General features: G+C 37.4%; 1 protein-coding gene across 3 annotated transcripts; it reads right to left on the bottom strand.

Moving 5' to 3' along the window:
* Positions 1–6,197: 6,197 nt before the first annotated feature.
* Positions 6,198–15,758, bottom strand: LOC121413004 (fatty acid hydroxylase domain-containing protein 2-like). 3 transcript variants are annotated; one of them, XM_041605769.1, is made up of 8 exons: positions 15,563–15,758; positions 13,724–13,727; positions 13,174–13,342; positions 12,117–12,315; positions 11,206–11,324; positions 9,928–10,136; positions 8,047–8,319; positions 6,198–6,508 (listed from the first exon to the last, which is right to left on the bottom strand). In XM_041605769.1, the coding sequence occupies exons 3-8, from the start codon at positions 13,282–13,284 to the stop codon at positions 6,331–6,333; spliced, it is 1,089 nt and encodes a 362-aa protein (XP_041461703.1). In that variant the 5' UTR covers positions 13,285–13,342; positions 13,724–13,727; positions 15,563–15,758; the 3' UTR covers positions 6,198–6,330. The 3 variants fall into 3 exon arrangements, with proteins under 3 accessions (XP_041461703.1, XP_041461710.1, XP_041461716.1); XM_041605776.1 differs by lacking the exon at positions 13,724–13,727 and having other exon boundaries at positions 15,560–15,758; XM_041605782.1 differs by lacking the exon at positions 13,724–13,727 and having other exon boundaries at positions 15,564–15,758.
* Positions 15,759–15,980: the final 222 nt, after the last annotated feature.

The following is a 15,980-nucleotide window of genomic DNA, read 5'->3' as shown; positions in this document are numbered from 1 at the left end:
TATGTTCGTTCTTTACAGTTTTAAGCGCTGTTCTTGCTACAACTAATTTTGTTGCTGTTGTTATTGTTGCCAAGAGAAAAAAAAAATAATTTCTAGCATTTGATATGATTGGTAGAGCGTTTTGAAACAAAATTTGAATAAAATGCCTCCCAGATGCAATCACTTCGGCCTTTACCATCTTCCGAAATTCTTTTCGTTCACCATTCTCATATCGTTTACGCATGGACCCCCCCCCCCCCCCCCCCCCTCTTCATTCGGTCTAGGGGGAAAATCGTTTTTGACGAAGATGGGGCTATTCATTTATCTTTGAGCTGGATTGTTCGAGACTCTATCACTGTAATCATTGTTTTATTATCGTCTTCGTCATCCACCATCAATGACGTCATCGTCATCATCGTCACCATCATCATTATTATAATAACCACCTCCATCAATCATCATCACCACCATCATCATTATCACTTTCATCATGGGATGTAATAATGTAGTATGGTTTGTTTTAAGGGGATATGGGGTAATTTTTTTTTTCCTTTTTAGAAAAAATCTTTAGAAAAAAATCCATCAATTATCACCACCACCACCATCATCATCATCACTTTCATCTTGGCTGGGATGTAATAATGTAGTATGGTTTGTTTTAAGGGGATTTGGGGTAATTTTTTTTTTCCTTTTTAGAAAAAATCTTTTATCGCGCTGATAATGGGTTTACCTGTCAATCTTCCGTGCATATACCCATATTTTGTTATATCTTATCACGACAGGTGGCAAGAAAATATACTATAGTTTCTTATTCATTGATGTTCAATCCAATAGGTAGGATAAAATACCCCCCCCCCCGACCCCCACCATCCTCACTTTGACTAGACTGATAGGCTTGTACATATCTCATGGGCTAATATGACCATACACTGATATAAACCAAGCATTTCCCAACTCACATATCAAAATGAAATAATCATCCTTTACAATTGTTCTTAGCATTTCACTCTTTGATATATTTTTCATATATATTTATTGATATGCATGTATATTTCAACGTGAGCCACCAATTACACATTTAAAGCAACCATCCATGCAAAGTTAAAGCAAATACAATATCTAAACTATTCATCTAGATGAGCTACTTACTTGTATTTGAAAAAAGGGACATACATGATTTTTGTTCACTAAAAATACAACTTACACTATTCCTAGCAGGACTATATAACAGGAATATAACATATATTTCTGATTAAATATAAGAATAGTGCACTCTTAAAATCCACTATCACAGCAGCAAGGCAAGGCAAATATCGTGATGGATTAAAACAGGAGAAAGGGAAAGAAGTCCATTTTGAGAATAGGGAAAATCATTTTGGACAAAATTATTTTTCTAAAAAATGTAGCTGCATAGCACATCGAGCAACTACATAACACAAGGATTAGACCATTGATACAAAGTTGATTATAAAGGATATTGCTTAACTTTGGTGCAGCATTCTATATCATACATTTTCACAATCATACCGTTACAAGGAGTAAATGTGCAAAAAATTAGTCTCGAATAGAATATTTAATAAAAAATCTTGAGAGCCAAGGTACGGCAAATGTCTTTTCATCAATAAAATCTATTTACATATATCTACACTGTAAAAACTGTGGTGTTAAAACTGACACCAATTGGTGTTAATAGAGGACCACACCCTGAGGTGTTAGAATTACACCCTAGAAATTGAACATAACACCAAAGAGTGTAAATGTAACAACCAAAGGTGTTGTAATAACACCTATAGATGTAAAACTAACACCACCAATCTAACACCGGTGTAAAATAACTGGTGTGGTCCTCTATGTACACCGGTTAACACCACAGTTTTTGCTGTGTATAGTCATGCTTCTGCATTTTTGAGCGACATCTTTTCATATCATTTCATCAATAAAATCTATTTACATATATCTATAATCAAGCTTCGGCATTCTTGAGCGATATCGACAGAACCCTTTTTTTGCATATGTGTTACCCAAAGATTCCACACAAAATCCACGAATGCTATGTTGCATAAAAGAACAAGTAAACTTTTCCTATAGATATTACATGAAGCTATGTATATAATGTATGACACTATTCTACTTAATAAAATTTAGCACTATTTCCTTCTCCCTTTTGTTTTGGTCTCCCATACAAGTTTAAAATGCAGGATTATTATGTCCTTGTACCCACTAGAACGTACATTTCTGATTTATGTATCAAAGTTAACAACATAGTGTACACACATATACCAGGGGCCCATTGCATAAAACTTTTGCCATAATAAATAATGCCATAAATAATGTGTAATTTTCAATGGCATAATTTTGTTTGCCAGAAATTAGGTTTATTTGCCAGAGTTTTATTAAGGCAATTTTTATGCAACGGTCCCCAGTTTAGACAAAATATATTCTGATAGGCCACTTTGAAGTTACAAGTCAGTTTTGCTTAATGACTTTCATTGCTTAATTGTATCGTGAAGATTATTCAAGATGGACATATTTCTGTGTGTGCATGTATCAGATTTCATGACCTGCTACGATTGCACAAATTCCTATTTCGTAAGGTATCCAATTTCATTTCCTCCAGGAATGCTTCTATTTCAACATTTACTCCCAAGGTAAGTTTCTTTACAAGTGCAAAATACACAATATAATATAGGCTACAGAGAGTTCAGCCCCAGAGAATAAGCTACTATAAATGGGGGTACAAGTCATATCACATTCTCTTTAGTGGGAATACTGTGCCAGAGGGTGAAACAACTTCCCTCTTGAAAAAAACATACCCCCAGGTATTCTGATCAGAAGAAAATTCTGATATCATCAGATATCAATCTACTTCAAGCAATAAAGAAATAGCCATGTTGCCTAGCAACAACCTTTAAAAAAAGCAACAGACCAAGGCTTATTTCAGCATTTATGTTGTGTCCCAGTTTTGACAGTAGCCGACCTTATGACATCACTCTCACACAATTTCAGCAAATGTATACTAGGAATGGTATATTTTGAACAATCTACCTTGTGGCAGTGGCAATGGCACTGAGCATACAGCTGGTCTGCCACATGTATGACACATGGCTACTAGGTGACAAATAATTTGCCCAAAATGCATTATTTATAAAAATGAAAATCATCCAAAGTCTTATGTTATTTTTCTGAGAACTCTATTCTCGACCATACATAAAAAAATAACATCTGAATATATAGGATTCAGTTTCCAGAAGACCTCACTCTTTTTTTTTTTAATCTTTAACTATTCTGTTATTCTCACTTAACCCTTTGAACCCTGAATTATTAGGGGCGGCCGTGACATACACCCTCAATTACTTGCACATAAATGACTTCTCGACCACATTCACACAATCCTCCATGATTCGAGACCCAACGGCACCTTCCCCCCGCTAGTACCCGGACCGAGCCGGCTGAAGTTGTTTGGCTTCTCGTAGACCTAGTCTACAATCAGAAATATCAAATTTAGTGTCTGTTTTGGGCTCAAAATCACTGTTTTCACCAAAGTGAAATATACCAATTGCTTCCCCATAGTAAGCACGTGACTCGCCGCGTATTACAGCGTGTGTTACTGCACCTACGACACAAGCACTCACAAAAAAGTGGCATATTTTGGCCATTTTTTAAGCTAAATCCTTTCGAAATCATTGCCGACATTGACTGAAATTATCGACTAAATATTCCTACACGTACTAGAAAGATGACGTCATTTTAGAAGATCACCTGACATTTAGAATCCATGCTTTTGAAGTCACATGGTATCGAGTATTTGCATGTTTTCTGGCAGGCCGGTATTCCGGCCTATAGGGTTCAAAGGGTTAAGGTTACCATCTTTTAGTTAATTCTATTTCTACATTTTTATCTTTAATGCTCCATCTGCATACTCAGCAGACGTACAGAAAGAAAATAAAAACAATGTAAAATTTTGTGCACTGAACAATGTAACTACTAAACGAGTGTGTTACCAGCTTGTGTATCATATATAGGTGTCACAGTGTTAAAAGGTGCTACTCATGGACCGCTTAAGGAGCCACAAAGAAGTTAATGAATTACTGGTGTGATCAACATGGTGAAGAGCGTTTGTATATTTTTTTTAAATATGGGTCAATAAAGATTGACGCGACAGTTGCTCCTGCAACAATTGCTCCGGGCTGAATTTCGTCTTGAGATGTAGGGTTAGGGTCAGGGTTGCAATAGGGTTCATATTAGGTTAGGGTTAGTTTTAGGGTAGGGTATGGTGTTAAATCTAGGCTTGAAGTTGGTCATTCGATTATGGGTGGAATTTAGAGAGGAACAATGTCATGGAACCCAATACGGTTGTATGCAGTGGGTCACAACCCTCTGGAACACAAAATTGCTGACAAAGTTGTTTTGTATTGGGAGTCATCACTGATTGTCATACACATTGCAGTTGCATCTTTTCAACATGCTTCTAGACTTGGGTAAGCTCCCAATCTTCAAATATTCCAGGTTGACACTACCACTCATCTGGCAAGAAAGCCCTCACACTGGCATTAAAAGTTCAAGGCCACGTCTTACAAAGAGTTATGATTGATCCGATCAACCACAACTATGGAAAGCCAGCCACGTCAACATCTAAAATACATGTTTGTTCAAAATGTTACTTGGTATGATGCACATTCATAAATCTATTGTTTTCTTAACAATTTGGTGTGTTTTCCTTTGTTTACAAAAGACATTTAAGAAGACGGTGTAAATGAAATTATGACTGATGGATTTCCATAGATTAACAATTGATTGGATCAATCGCAATTCTCAGGGGTGTGAGTGGTTCACAAATAAAGAGATCTGAAAAAAGCTGAAGAGTACTGAAAAAGTCTGAAATAGAAAGAGCTCCCATACTTTTTGTACAGAGGAAAGCCAAATATAAGCTGAAATTTCAGATGAAAGTCAAAACAAAAAAAAATCTGAAATCAGATAAAAATCTGTACTCTCACACCCCTGAATTCTTTGTAAGACGGGACCCACGAGTACATGGCAAAGGGGTGGGGTTAATACCAACCAGAAGATCACTGGCAAAGAACTCTGATATATAATTAAAGATGTTTCTCTGTACTTGGTTCCAAAATTCTTACAGACCCTGTACAGTGGACATTGGCTTCTTGGTCATGTTTCTGAAGAGATTCTTGCTGCTTTATTAAAAGGAATTTTAAACAAATGTCTAAAGGGGGCAACCAGCCAACCCAAAACCAACAATTAATCAACATGAAAGGTTCTCAGGAAATAATAAAACTAGTAAAATCTGGTCTTTAAAAAGTAAAAAAAAAATGAAAAATTAGCCTACATCAGTAGCAGGTGTTTCTGCATTTATTGATAATTTCAATACTTGACTGAATCAGAGTAACCATAATGAATGTTAAAAAATAAATACAAAAATAAATGATAGAATTAAAAAGTGTGACAATTACATAATAGTAGAATAATTTACATGGATATACATGTAATTATGAACAAGGCCAGCTATCGTAAGCAAAATGCTTGAGGAAATAGCAGCCAGAGAGTGATTCTTCTCCCATACACTGGTAAATTTTGAAGTTGTAAAATTTAATAAAATATGAGATAAGAAGAGTTTCTCTAACATCACTTTTTCCAGATTTTCTTGGAAGTTTCACTGAATATGTACAGTGTGCACATTTCATTCTTGAGTTGGACTCCAACTTAAAACCTTCTCTCCTAATTCTTTTCAGCTCTCATTGAATTTCTTCACATTCAATGAAGCATTTTGGTGGGTTATTGTTGATCTTTCTTTGTTAAAAAGTATTTTTGGGGGCAATTTTTTTCTTTGTTTAAAAAAAAAGCTTGGGTGTGCTTTTCAAGTTCATTAAAATGTCAAAACTCATTTTTGAGATTGATTGTTGATTTTTGGGGGTCAAAAAGCATTTTATTTGTAAAAAAAGTTTCTTTTTTATTAAAAAAAGCTTCGGTGTGCTTTTTAAGTTCAATAAAAATCTCAAAATTCATTTTTGAGAATAACTTGATTTTTTGGGGGGGTAAAAAATAATTATTTTCAGTAAAATATTTTTTTTTTAATTAAAAAAAAAGATTTAGTGTGCTTTTCAAGTTCAATAAAAGAATCTCAAAATTCATTTTTGAGATTTATTGTTGATTTTTTTTGGTAAAGAAGTAATTTGTAGTCAATTCTTTTTTTTTTTTTTTTAAATGCTTGGGTGTGCTTTACAAGTTCAATAAAAATCTCAAAATTCATTTTGGGCAACTTATTGTTGGTTTAGGGGTGGGTGGCAGGTCATATATGTTGGGGGGGGATTCCGGGGAAGAGGTGGGGGTCACCCCTGGTTATTCATCCTTGTCACAGGGTAGATCCCTGCACTTGGGGTCATCGGGGTAAGTCTGGGTGACTGGGGTAAGTCCTAGGAGAAGAAAGTGACGCAGGTAGGGCTTGGTCTTGCGGAACATCTCGTCCGTACCGTGGAGGCGGTCTAGGATGCCAAGCGTCCCATAGTTGTTGGTAAACCTGAGCAGAGGATACGAGAATGATAAAGAAGATAGCAAGAATAAAGTTCCCCTTGAAATGTGTTGCATCAAATGTCTATGAAAACTATGTTATGTTATTTGGGTTTTAGACGAGTCATCCAGCCTGAAATTTACATGAATACTGAATAGAGTAAAATCAAATAAGAAAAACTCTGAACATTTTCATCAAAATTGAATGGAAAACAGTTGCACTTTGGTACTTTAAAATTTCATACCCGGTCATTTTCAGAACAGCGATATGTTACAGCTACAGTGGGTGGCAGTGGTCGGCCCAACCGGCACAGATTTCTGACCAGCACTCATCATGAAAAACTCTGCTTCCACCCACCACTAATTTCAAATGAAAAGTGTTTCAAAACAAACTTCCTGCAAAGAGATATTGCACTTGCAGTCATTTCAATCTTTAAAATGTTTTATTTGCATAATTTACATCAAATATACTTAGATTTGATAAATACATATATTAGTTTAATTTCAGAGATTTGCTGATGTCAAATGGTTATTACATTGATGTTTCTTCACTTTTGGCTTTAAGGCCACTAGCTCGGCCTGAAGAAATTGTAATGCCGTGAATAGTGACCACCACTAAAATGGGTCTAGCTAGAACACTGATAAGCATATAATGAAATAAGTGAGCTGATGAAGACTCCAATCTTTCTTCAAACACATTCCTACAAGAAAGATATTCTTTCTAGACACACTGCACCATTGAAATATAGGAATGGGACAACGTCATGAAATGATAAACCTTTTTAAAAATCCAACCCCCATCTTTCCCCAAGTCTTACTTCACTCCATAAACTGACCAAGTCATGGTCCTTTGAAAACATTACAGACTGTCAGAAGAACAAAAAAAATCAGAGACTGAAAATTTAATGAAGGTCCCACATAGAGGGGGTCGGACGTAAATATTTCATAGAATTGCCAAATGGAATTTATATTGCATAAAAAGTGGGGCTGCAGCTGCTTTGAAAATCCAGAATCCTGTTCTTATGGATTTTTATGAAGCTACACATATCATTTTTCTGGTTTTATGAAAATAACAGGATGTTTAGGGTGAATTTTCCCCCTATGATTAACCTAATATCTCATTATCCTCATTATCAATCAGCCAATGACTACTAAATGCAGTAAATACAATACTAGGCTTTTAAAGTATTACCCTGTTCCAGTTTGTCAATGATGAAAAGGAAAGAATCTGGGCAGTGGCACTGGAACGTTCTAAGCAGACAAAGCTTTGGGGTGGGGGTCGAAACCATTTATAACCATTCTTTTATTCCCCAATAGATCTTATGCACTGACGTCATCACACCGCTATCTTAGAGGCTAAAGCCATGGCCTTGCATGGATTGGCAATCTGTTGCTAGCTGGCGCATTTCTGACAACCCCATTTACATGTATTCCTATACCCTCTGAGAGAGGGCGCTATATATACATAAGGTCTGTAGCTCACGTTCCCAGTGCTTTATTTGGCCAGAATGCCCCAGTGCCTTGGAATCCGGGGAATCCCCTACTTACTTTAGATGGTGGAAGTCATGGGCCTCCGGGGACGGCAAGAGGGGCAGATGGTACCCGCAGTGGGAATTGATGGCCGAGGCCTGGGCCAGCATGGTCCACATGGTGAGGGTCGCGACGTGGGAGCCCATGATCATGGGGCCGAGGATCACGGGGAGGGTGTTGGAGAAGATGTGCTCGATGGGATGGGCGTAGATGGCCACCACGCTGATGGGCGCAACCCACTCGTGGTGCTTCTTGTGGACGTACTTGTAAAGCTTTGGATGGTGGGACAATCTGAATTTGAGAAGGAAACAAATAAGAGGAGTGAAAATTCACAGGTCACACAGAATTCTTCATTATTTGACATTTGTACAAAATTCTTGGTATTCTAATGGTTATCATTATGCTACATGTAACCCTTGTTAAATTTGACATTTTTATAGTGTTAGTTCTACACTCAGGCACAGAAGTACAAATTAATGCAATATTAGTGATGGTACATGTAGTATAAAGAATTGCATTAAAAAGATACAAAGAGGAAAAGGAAAGAGGAAGAGGAAAATTTGATGACATGATATTCAATTTCTTTCAATTACTTCAATTACACTCTCTTGTACATTGATACAGGGAAGATGAAACACAGCGTTCAAAGGAATAATCAGGATTAACTTACGCGAACACCACTGAGCTCTTTGCGATATGAAAGAGACTTTCCCAGTTTTGTTTTTTCAATTAAACTGACATTTCAGATCGGATTTAAAACGCATTCAATTCCTACATTGCTTGTATATGTACCCTAAAAAAATGCAATGATGATTATCCAATCCTGATTTTTTTTCTCTCTTAAAGTTTTGGTGACCAATATGTTTTATATGAAGGCCAGGATGATTATCAGGGTCTTGGGGACACATGCCCTTCCCCTTTTTTTCTCTATTTTTTTTTGTTCCTTGCTTGTCATCTTTTTCTTGGGGACAAAGACCTTAAAATGGGAAATCAGATTCTTCAGGGTTTTTTTGTTTTTTTACATTTAATTCAGCATGCCAGAAAAAATACAACAGAAATTTGTCCACTTCTCATTGGTCAAAATGGAGCTTGTGATTTTTTTTAACAGAATGCGATGAAACCAAAGGACCGGAGGCCTGAGGTCCCCTACTGAGTGACCTGGTAATAAGTATAAATGCCTTACGAAAGCGTACTAGCATACCAAGTGGGATTCGGACCCGGGTCACCGGAATACGAACCCCCTTTCTACCAGCTACGTTCTCACGCCTCCAACTAGGCCTAATATCCTAGGCCAGTATTCTGAAAATTATATCATCATTTATCTTATTTATTTCAGTTGTCCTAGTGATCAGAAATAAGGTGCAACATTGGCTGAACATTGCGCGATCAGATAAGATCAGAATAAGAAACCAGATAGAATAATTTTCTAAATACCTGGTGGGCGTTTCATAAAGCTGTTTGTAAGATACGAATGACTTTATGCACAACTGGTGATCCTTTCTTACGCGCTAAACCATCGCCTATGGTGTATACCATTTACCAAGAGAAAGGATCACCAGTCGTTCTTAAAGTCGTTCTTATCTTACGAAAAGCTTTATGAAACACCCACCAGGTGGGCGTTTCATAAAGCTGTTTGTAAGATACGAATGACTTTATGCACAACTGGTAACCCTTTCTCATGCCAAGTGATATATCCCTATGTAATTGAGTTAGGACCTAAGATCATGTTCCAGTCGTGCGTAAAGTTGTCCGTAACTTTACGAACAGCTTTATGAAACACCCATCAGGCTGGGATTGGACCCTTAATAGAGGTTGAAATCAGAACTATGATTTAAACCATCATTAGAACTTCTTGTCCCATGTTTTTAACAATAAAAACACAATCTATAAGTTGCCGACCTGTGGGAGTAGTAGAAGCCAATCTCCTCGACGATGAGGAACACAAAGAGCTCAAGCATGACCCATTGGAAGGACGGTAGATCTGCAGGACCGACGCCACATCCCCTCCATCCCATGAAGTGGTACAGACCAAATGCTATAGGGAATGTAACCAGAGTCTGGTTGGCGATGACGGTCAGCACGGCCTTGCGCAGTTTACCTTCTGGTATCTATAAAGAAAAGGTCATAAGAGATACATGTTGAATGACCACAGGCCAGTTTTTCCAAATTCTGGGGCCCGTTGCATGAAAGTTGTCAGCACTGACAAGTTGTCTTTCTCCAACAAATACCATAGTAACAGTCAGAGGCCAGTGCCTTTCAAACAATCAAAACCAAGGATTTCACTGAAATTGTCAGCACTGACAATTTAGTCAGTAACTGACAACTTTCATGAAACACCCGCCAGGGGCCCGTAACACAAAACTTAGCAATGATCGAAGAACATTTTTCTACGATTGATTCCATTGACTACAATGTACAATTAATCGTGAAAATTAAGCGTACGATTAATCGCTAACCTTTGTGTAACAGGACCCAGATCAATACTATCATGATAACAAAAAAACTGGGCCAAGATAGAGACTTCATCATAAAATTTGAAATTGACTGTGGTCTCAAACTACTTCAAGAAGCAAGGATATAGCAACATATCATAAAAAGTTGCTTTGATGGCGATTCTTGCTGGAATGTCAACTTTCAATGGAATGGCCAATCAGGAAGCAGAATTTTCACCGTTGTCATGGTAGCTGACATTTCAGCAAGAGTTTGCTTTCAAATCAACTTTTTATAATATGTGTCCTACAATGGCGAATGCATGGTGTTGAATGCCTTATAGCTACTCACTCTGTCAGGATCAATGCAAGAGAGACCTTGCAATTAGGATGCAAGCACATATGTATAACAAAACAAACAAATCAAGTACACAATAGTCTTATTCTTGTCCTTATCCCCAGTGTGCAATTTGTTAAAATTTTGCCTTACTTCAAAATGCAGACTTACATGTATTCAAGAGAAATCTTTTCTGATTAACATTTCTTGAAAAAAAAAATTCAAAAGGCTTAATAGAAAATTACAAGCCAAACATGGAATAGTTTACAGTCATAATTTTTACAAATGAATTTCACCATTTTTATTCCATATACTGATTTATACTCTTCTACTTAATTTCCAAATTAATACGGTATATGTTTTAATCACTTTTCTTTTTTGTCCTTCAATGTAGCTGTTAAATACACTTACAGGGTCATTTTGAGTTGGCTGTATCTTATATTTGATGATGAACGATGGTCTTGTGAGATCGACGATCAGGAAAAAAGCACATACGAGCCAATACTGGACGATGATGGCCACAAACATAGCTGGATAAAGAGCAGAAGATGGTGATGATCATAAAGAGTGATAAACCAGTACAAGGAGGAGCGAGAACTCAGAGTAATCATTGAAAGTGTGATATTAATCCAACCAAAAAAATTTGGATTTCTACACGAGTACAAGGCAGTGTTTCGTGAAAGGACTTGTCAGACGTTTTATCCGAAAAGTAACGTTTTATCCAACAGTTACTATGGTAACAGTGCCTCTCAGCCAATCGTCATCAAGGAAAGTTGTCAGACGAAATTGTTGATGAAACGCTGCCCTGAGCTGGCCAAATCTTAGAACAATCCAACTCCGTTTGGAAAGAAATGCATAGCAATCAGAAATATGTGCCATTCGTCTACCTAAATTCATGCAATAAGTTTTACCATACAAAATGTACAATTTTCTTTCTTCTTAGCAGTCATTCAAGAATTCCCTATGCAATTCAATTTGCAGATTAATTTCATAATCTACACATATTTAAATCATCTCCATCTTTATTATGACTCTTCAATCAAACAAAACCAATCTGAAAATACATTTTAAAGCCTGATAATTTTTTACACACATTGACACCTAATTTATTTGGTCTGATAGACTTTATATATCAACATCATTGTGCCGGTTGAAGCCATTGCCTTGCATGCATTGGTGATCTGCAGCTGGCGCATCTGTGACAACACTTTTATTTATGCATATTTTCATATATTCTGAGGGAGGGAGCTTTGAGATTATGATGTCATACACATGAAGGTCTATAAAGAGTCTCAGTAAAGGAATATTAATATGAAATTTACCCAATGAGATATTCAATCTGTCCTCTTCAAAGACATCACAGACCTTCCCCCATTGCCTCATCCAAAAATCGCCTGACACGCCCCATAACATCTGAAGATAGTACGTGAGGGTGTTCCGCAGCGCTCCCAAGAAGATGATGAATCCACCGACGATGAGGGCGATCTTCCCAAATACCTCGCAGAATCGAGACAATCGATTCTGGTTAGAGAAAAGAAAAGAAGAATCAAATAGGACATTTAATACTACTAATAATAATTCAATTACGTTGTATCTACCCAGGGTAGTCACTTCAGGTTCCAAAAACTGTTCTTCCAGCGGGCCCTACTTAACATGATAATGGTATTAATACCCCAGCTTTAGCTTTAGCTGGGCTTCCTAAGGCACTCAAGCATTTGAGGAATATCTTCCTACTGGGTACCCATTTACTGCACCTGGGTGGAAAGTGGCAAATGTACATAAATACCTTGCTAAATGACTGCTGCGGTGGGATTTGAACCCCAGAATTTGTGGTTCACAGTCCAGGGATGTACCAACTTGTCCACAGCACCTCAGTCTAATAAAACGTGTTACAGAAATTTACCTGATGGCTGTTTCTTTGGTATAGAGTATAATAGACCTACCCCTTTTTACCATGTCAAAGAAAGTGATGTTTTTCAAACTTCATAGGCACAGGAACTGGCCTTTGCAAAGGCACAAACAAATCTTACATTTTCAAATGAGTGTTCATATTTTGATTCAGATGCCTCTGAGAAAAAAATTCCTATCCTAAAATCTCTAAGGGCCTTTTCACACGTGAATCTTGAATCATCATTGTAATGATGATGGCAATTTGTCTTTAGAATCATCAGACCTTTCACACGCTCATTCGAAACTGTCACCTGAATGGAATTCACCTCCGGAGAAGAATTTGTGATTGTGATTAGCATAATGTTATTCTGATCATGTTTTAGTTTGGTTTCACACATGCTAAAAATCTGTCATTAGCCTTATTTTTCACTGGAATCATCATTCAAATCACAATTTTTCAACCATGTGAAAGGGCGGTTAAAAACATACCTTCTGATCTGGCTCTGCATCTTTGACATCTAATCCTGTTTCCTTTATCCTTGGTGCCTTGCCTGAGGAGTAGCAGCATGTCACCTCTCGGGCTTCATCATCCCCCATCATGGTGGCTATGTGTTAGTTATCTTCGACTTCAGTTACAGGGTACAAATTGGAACCACCTGTGCATCCAATGTGAAACAAAAATGTAACAGATGATTTAGAGATTGTTTGCTCCAGATTCTTGACTCGATGGCCCGAATTCACAAAGGTGGGTTTACATAATTGTACCATGGTACAAAACCATGGACTATGCAGATTTTATGTACATAATTAGGCGTATTTCATCGCATATCACTACGAAAAGTCCATGCACGCTTTTGGCAAATAACGGGCATGAAATTCATACTTGAAGCGCAATAATACCAGAAATCTGCATGTACATGTAGTCCATGGTTTCATAGCACGGTATGTACTATACATGTACAATTGAAACCACTTTTGTAAATTTGGGCCTATGAATCTCTGCCGTTTAATCGTATCATCCCACTTGAAAATAGCCGAGTTATACGGTAGTTACAATAAATTTCTTGGTACTTTTGAAAAAAAAAATAGTTCAATATTCAATACCAAAGCTTAGAATTACCAACCATAATACACACTGTATCGTCTACAGTTGGTTGTGGCATTCATTATTCATATGGGCATCCTAAAATTGCATTTGTTCACCAGCAGGTAGGCCTACTAGGTTTGGAAGACAGGCATTTTTCCTCATTTGTAATTTACTTGAGTACCCTTTAAAGTACTTCTCTAAGTTCTCTTTATTTCGGTTTTGCTCTCTTCTAAGCGCCTTGAGCATTTAATCAAAATTGAAAAGAAGCTAAAGATATAAATCATATGTATTATTATTATTGACCCTTTTCCATCATCCCTGGTTTTCAATGAGTACAGTGCATGTGCGCAGTCTTCACATCCAAACTGTTATAAGTTTTGAATCTTCCAAGGGGCCACTTCCATTGACAAGTGGATACCATGTGTGACCACAGAGATTCGAAAAGCACCCTCGACAAGCATTTTTCATGTTCTGAAAATGCACCCCTTAACAAGTATTGGCACATGAAACCCTACCCTTAACAAGTATTGGAAACAAAACGGTGCCCTTGACAAGAATTCCCTGAATTGACCCCATAAACGAGTACAACGATATCTCAATTGTTATGTCACTGACGTCGGCTTTACCTTTACCTTTCATCGGATTTAGTACCATCCCACACACCTTGCTCAAATCAGACCTTAAACACGTAGTTTTGGGGCAAAAAGTACATCCTTTATAAAGTATATTTTAGTCTTTTTATACCCTCGCAAATTGGACCATAAACACATAGTTTTCCTAGCGAAATATATAGCTGTTATTTCAATTGGTTTTTTACTCAAATGTGAATATTTTTTAAACAAATTTCGGCCTACATGTATAAGCCCTAATAAATATTTTTGAAATGTCCATAAAATTTGGACACCCCATGTGCGCATAGACCGAAAGCTTCGGTCTCTGTTATATTGGTTGTTCCGCTGAAATCCGTTGGCTCCACTCACCAATTACAGAGACCGAATTTCAATCTGTACAGGGACTCAATGGCTATTAAGTCAGATAAACCACGGAAGTGGAAGTTACGCCACAGCCGAAGTAAGTCTGGTATTTTTTTTTTCCTTATAAGTTTATTTTTTCCCGTTTTGGTGCATTTCAGGCAAAACAGAATCTAATAAACTTAATTTTGGTCCAGTTCTTTTTAAATAAAGAAAAAAATGAGCCCCACACCGTTGCATTGTTTACCCCCTAATGGCGGCTGCACGCTCGCGAGCCATCTGTGTACGATCCAGGAGAAATAAAAAAAAAAGGTTTACAAACTCCTCGAAACAGGGGACTGCCAGGTGTCTATTGTGCGAAGACTTGGGGACCAACATCAAGTCTGCGCACATTAGATAGCTGGCAGCCGCGTATTTCGCATTCTTCCATAAAATGATAAATCATAATCAAACCTTTCCAAAAAAAAGATCACTCAGTCTCAAGTTGTTCACATGCACATCTGGGCGATTCATACTATTACTAGTCCCAGCACATGCACAGCCTATGAATATGGTCATGATGATTTTTATATCTACACTACAGAGTCAGACTCATTTCAATGCTATATTTGCTACACCCCCGTCATGCCCGTTTACCTTAGATACTGATAGACTACCGGTAGAATAGAGCTTAGAGATCAAGACAATAGATCTACATGATCTAGAGCTGTGTTGTTGTCTGTGTAGTGTACCGTACGTAGACGGGGTCGGAGACTACCGTGTTAGTATTCAAACGTACCGATGCGGTACTCCTTTATTTTATTATCTCACCTATATCATGTATATAGGAGCCGCGCCTCGGGACCAGGAATTTGTCAGATTTTTCCCCCAGCAATGCAATCAAGACCCAAGATCAGACCAAGCTCGTCCGTCCAACCAAGTCCAAGTTACTTCATTCTGTGTACCGGTATGTGCGTTCAGAAGAATACAAACCATAGAGTTATAACACGGTTAACACCATACACAGCACAACACCGGCGGCCGCGGCGCAGTAAGTGCATTTCATCGCAGCAGAATAATACGTACACCCGGCCGGTTACCCGCATTATTTTTTATATAATAGTAAATATAAACATCAGGCATAGTCTGCCTACACAGACATTATTTTCGCATTCTTATTTATAACAACAACAAAAATAATCATTTTAGTGGAATTTTGCCTACATAGAGGTTATAAATTTATTTTATGTCATGAAACT

Source organism: Lytechinus variegatus, chromosome 1, assembly GCF_018143015.1.
Source record: "Lytechinus variegatus isolate NC3 chromosome 1, Lvar_3.0, whole genome shotgun sequence".
In the NCBI taxonomy this organism is placed as follows: domain Eukaryota; kingdom Metazoa; phylum Echinodermata; class Echinoidea; order Temnopleuroida; family Toxopneustidae; genus Lytechinus; species Lytechinus variegatus.
This window is presented reverse-complemented; position numbering and strand designations above follow the sequence as displayed.

Excerpts from the sequence above, each read along its gene's own strand:
- LOC121413004 (XM_041605776.1), bottom strand. The coding sequence starts at position 13,284 with ATGATGGGGGATGATGAAGCCCGAGAGGTGACATGCTGCTACTCCTCA. Across the intron at positions 12,316-13,173 it reads ATGCAGAGCCAGATCAGAAG|AATCGATTGTCTCGATTCTG; the intron begins GTATGTTTTTAA and ends TTCTCTAACCAG. Across the intron at positions 11,325-12,116 it reads CAGATTGAATATCTCATTGG|CTATGTTTGTGGCCATCATC; the intron begins GTAAATTTCATA and ends CTCTTTATCCAG.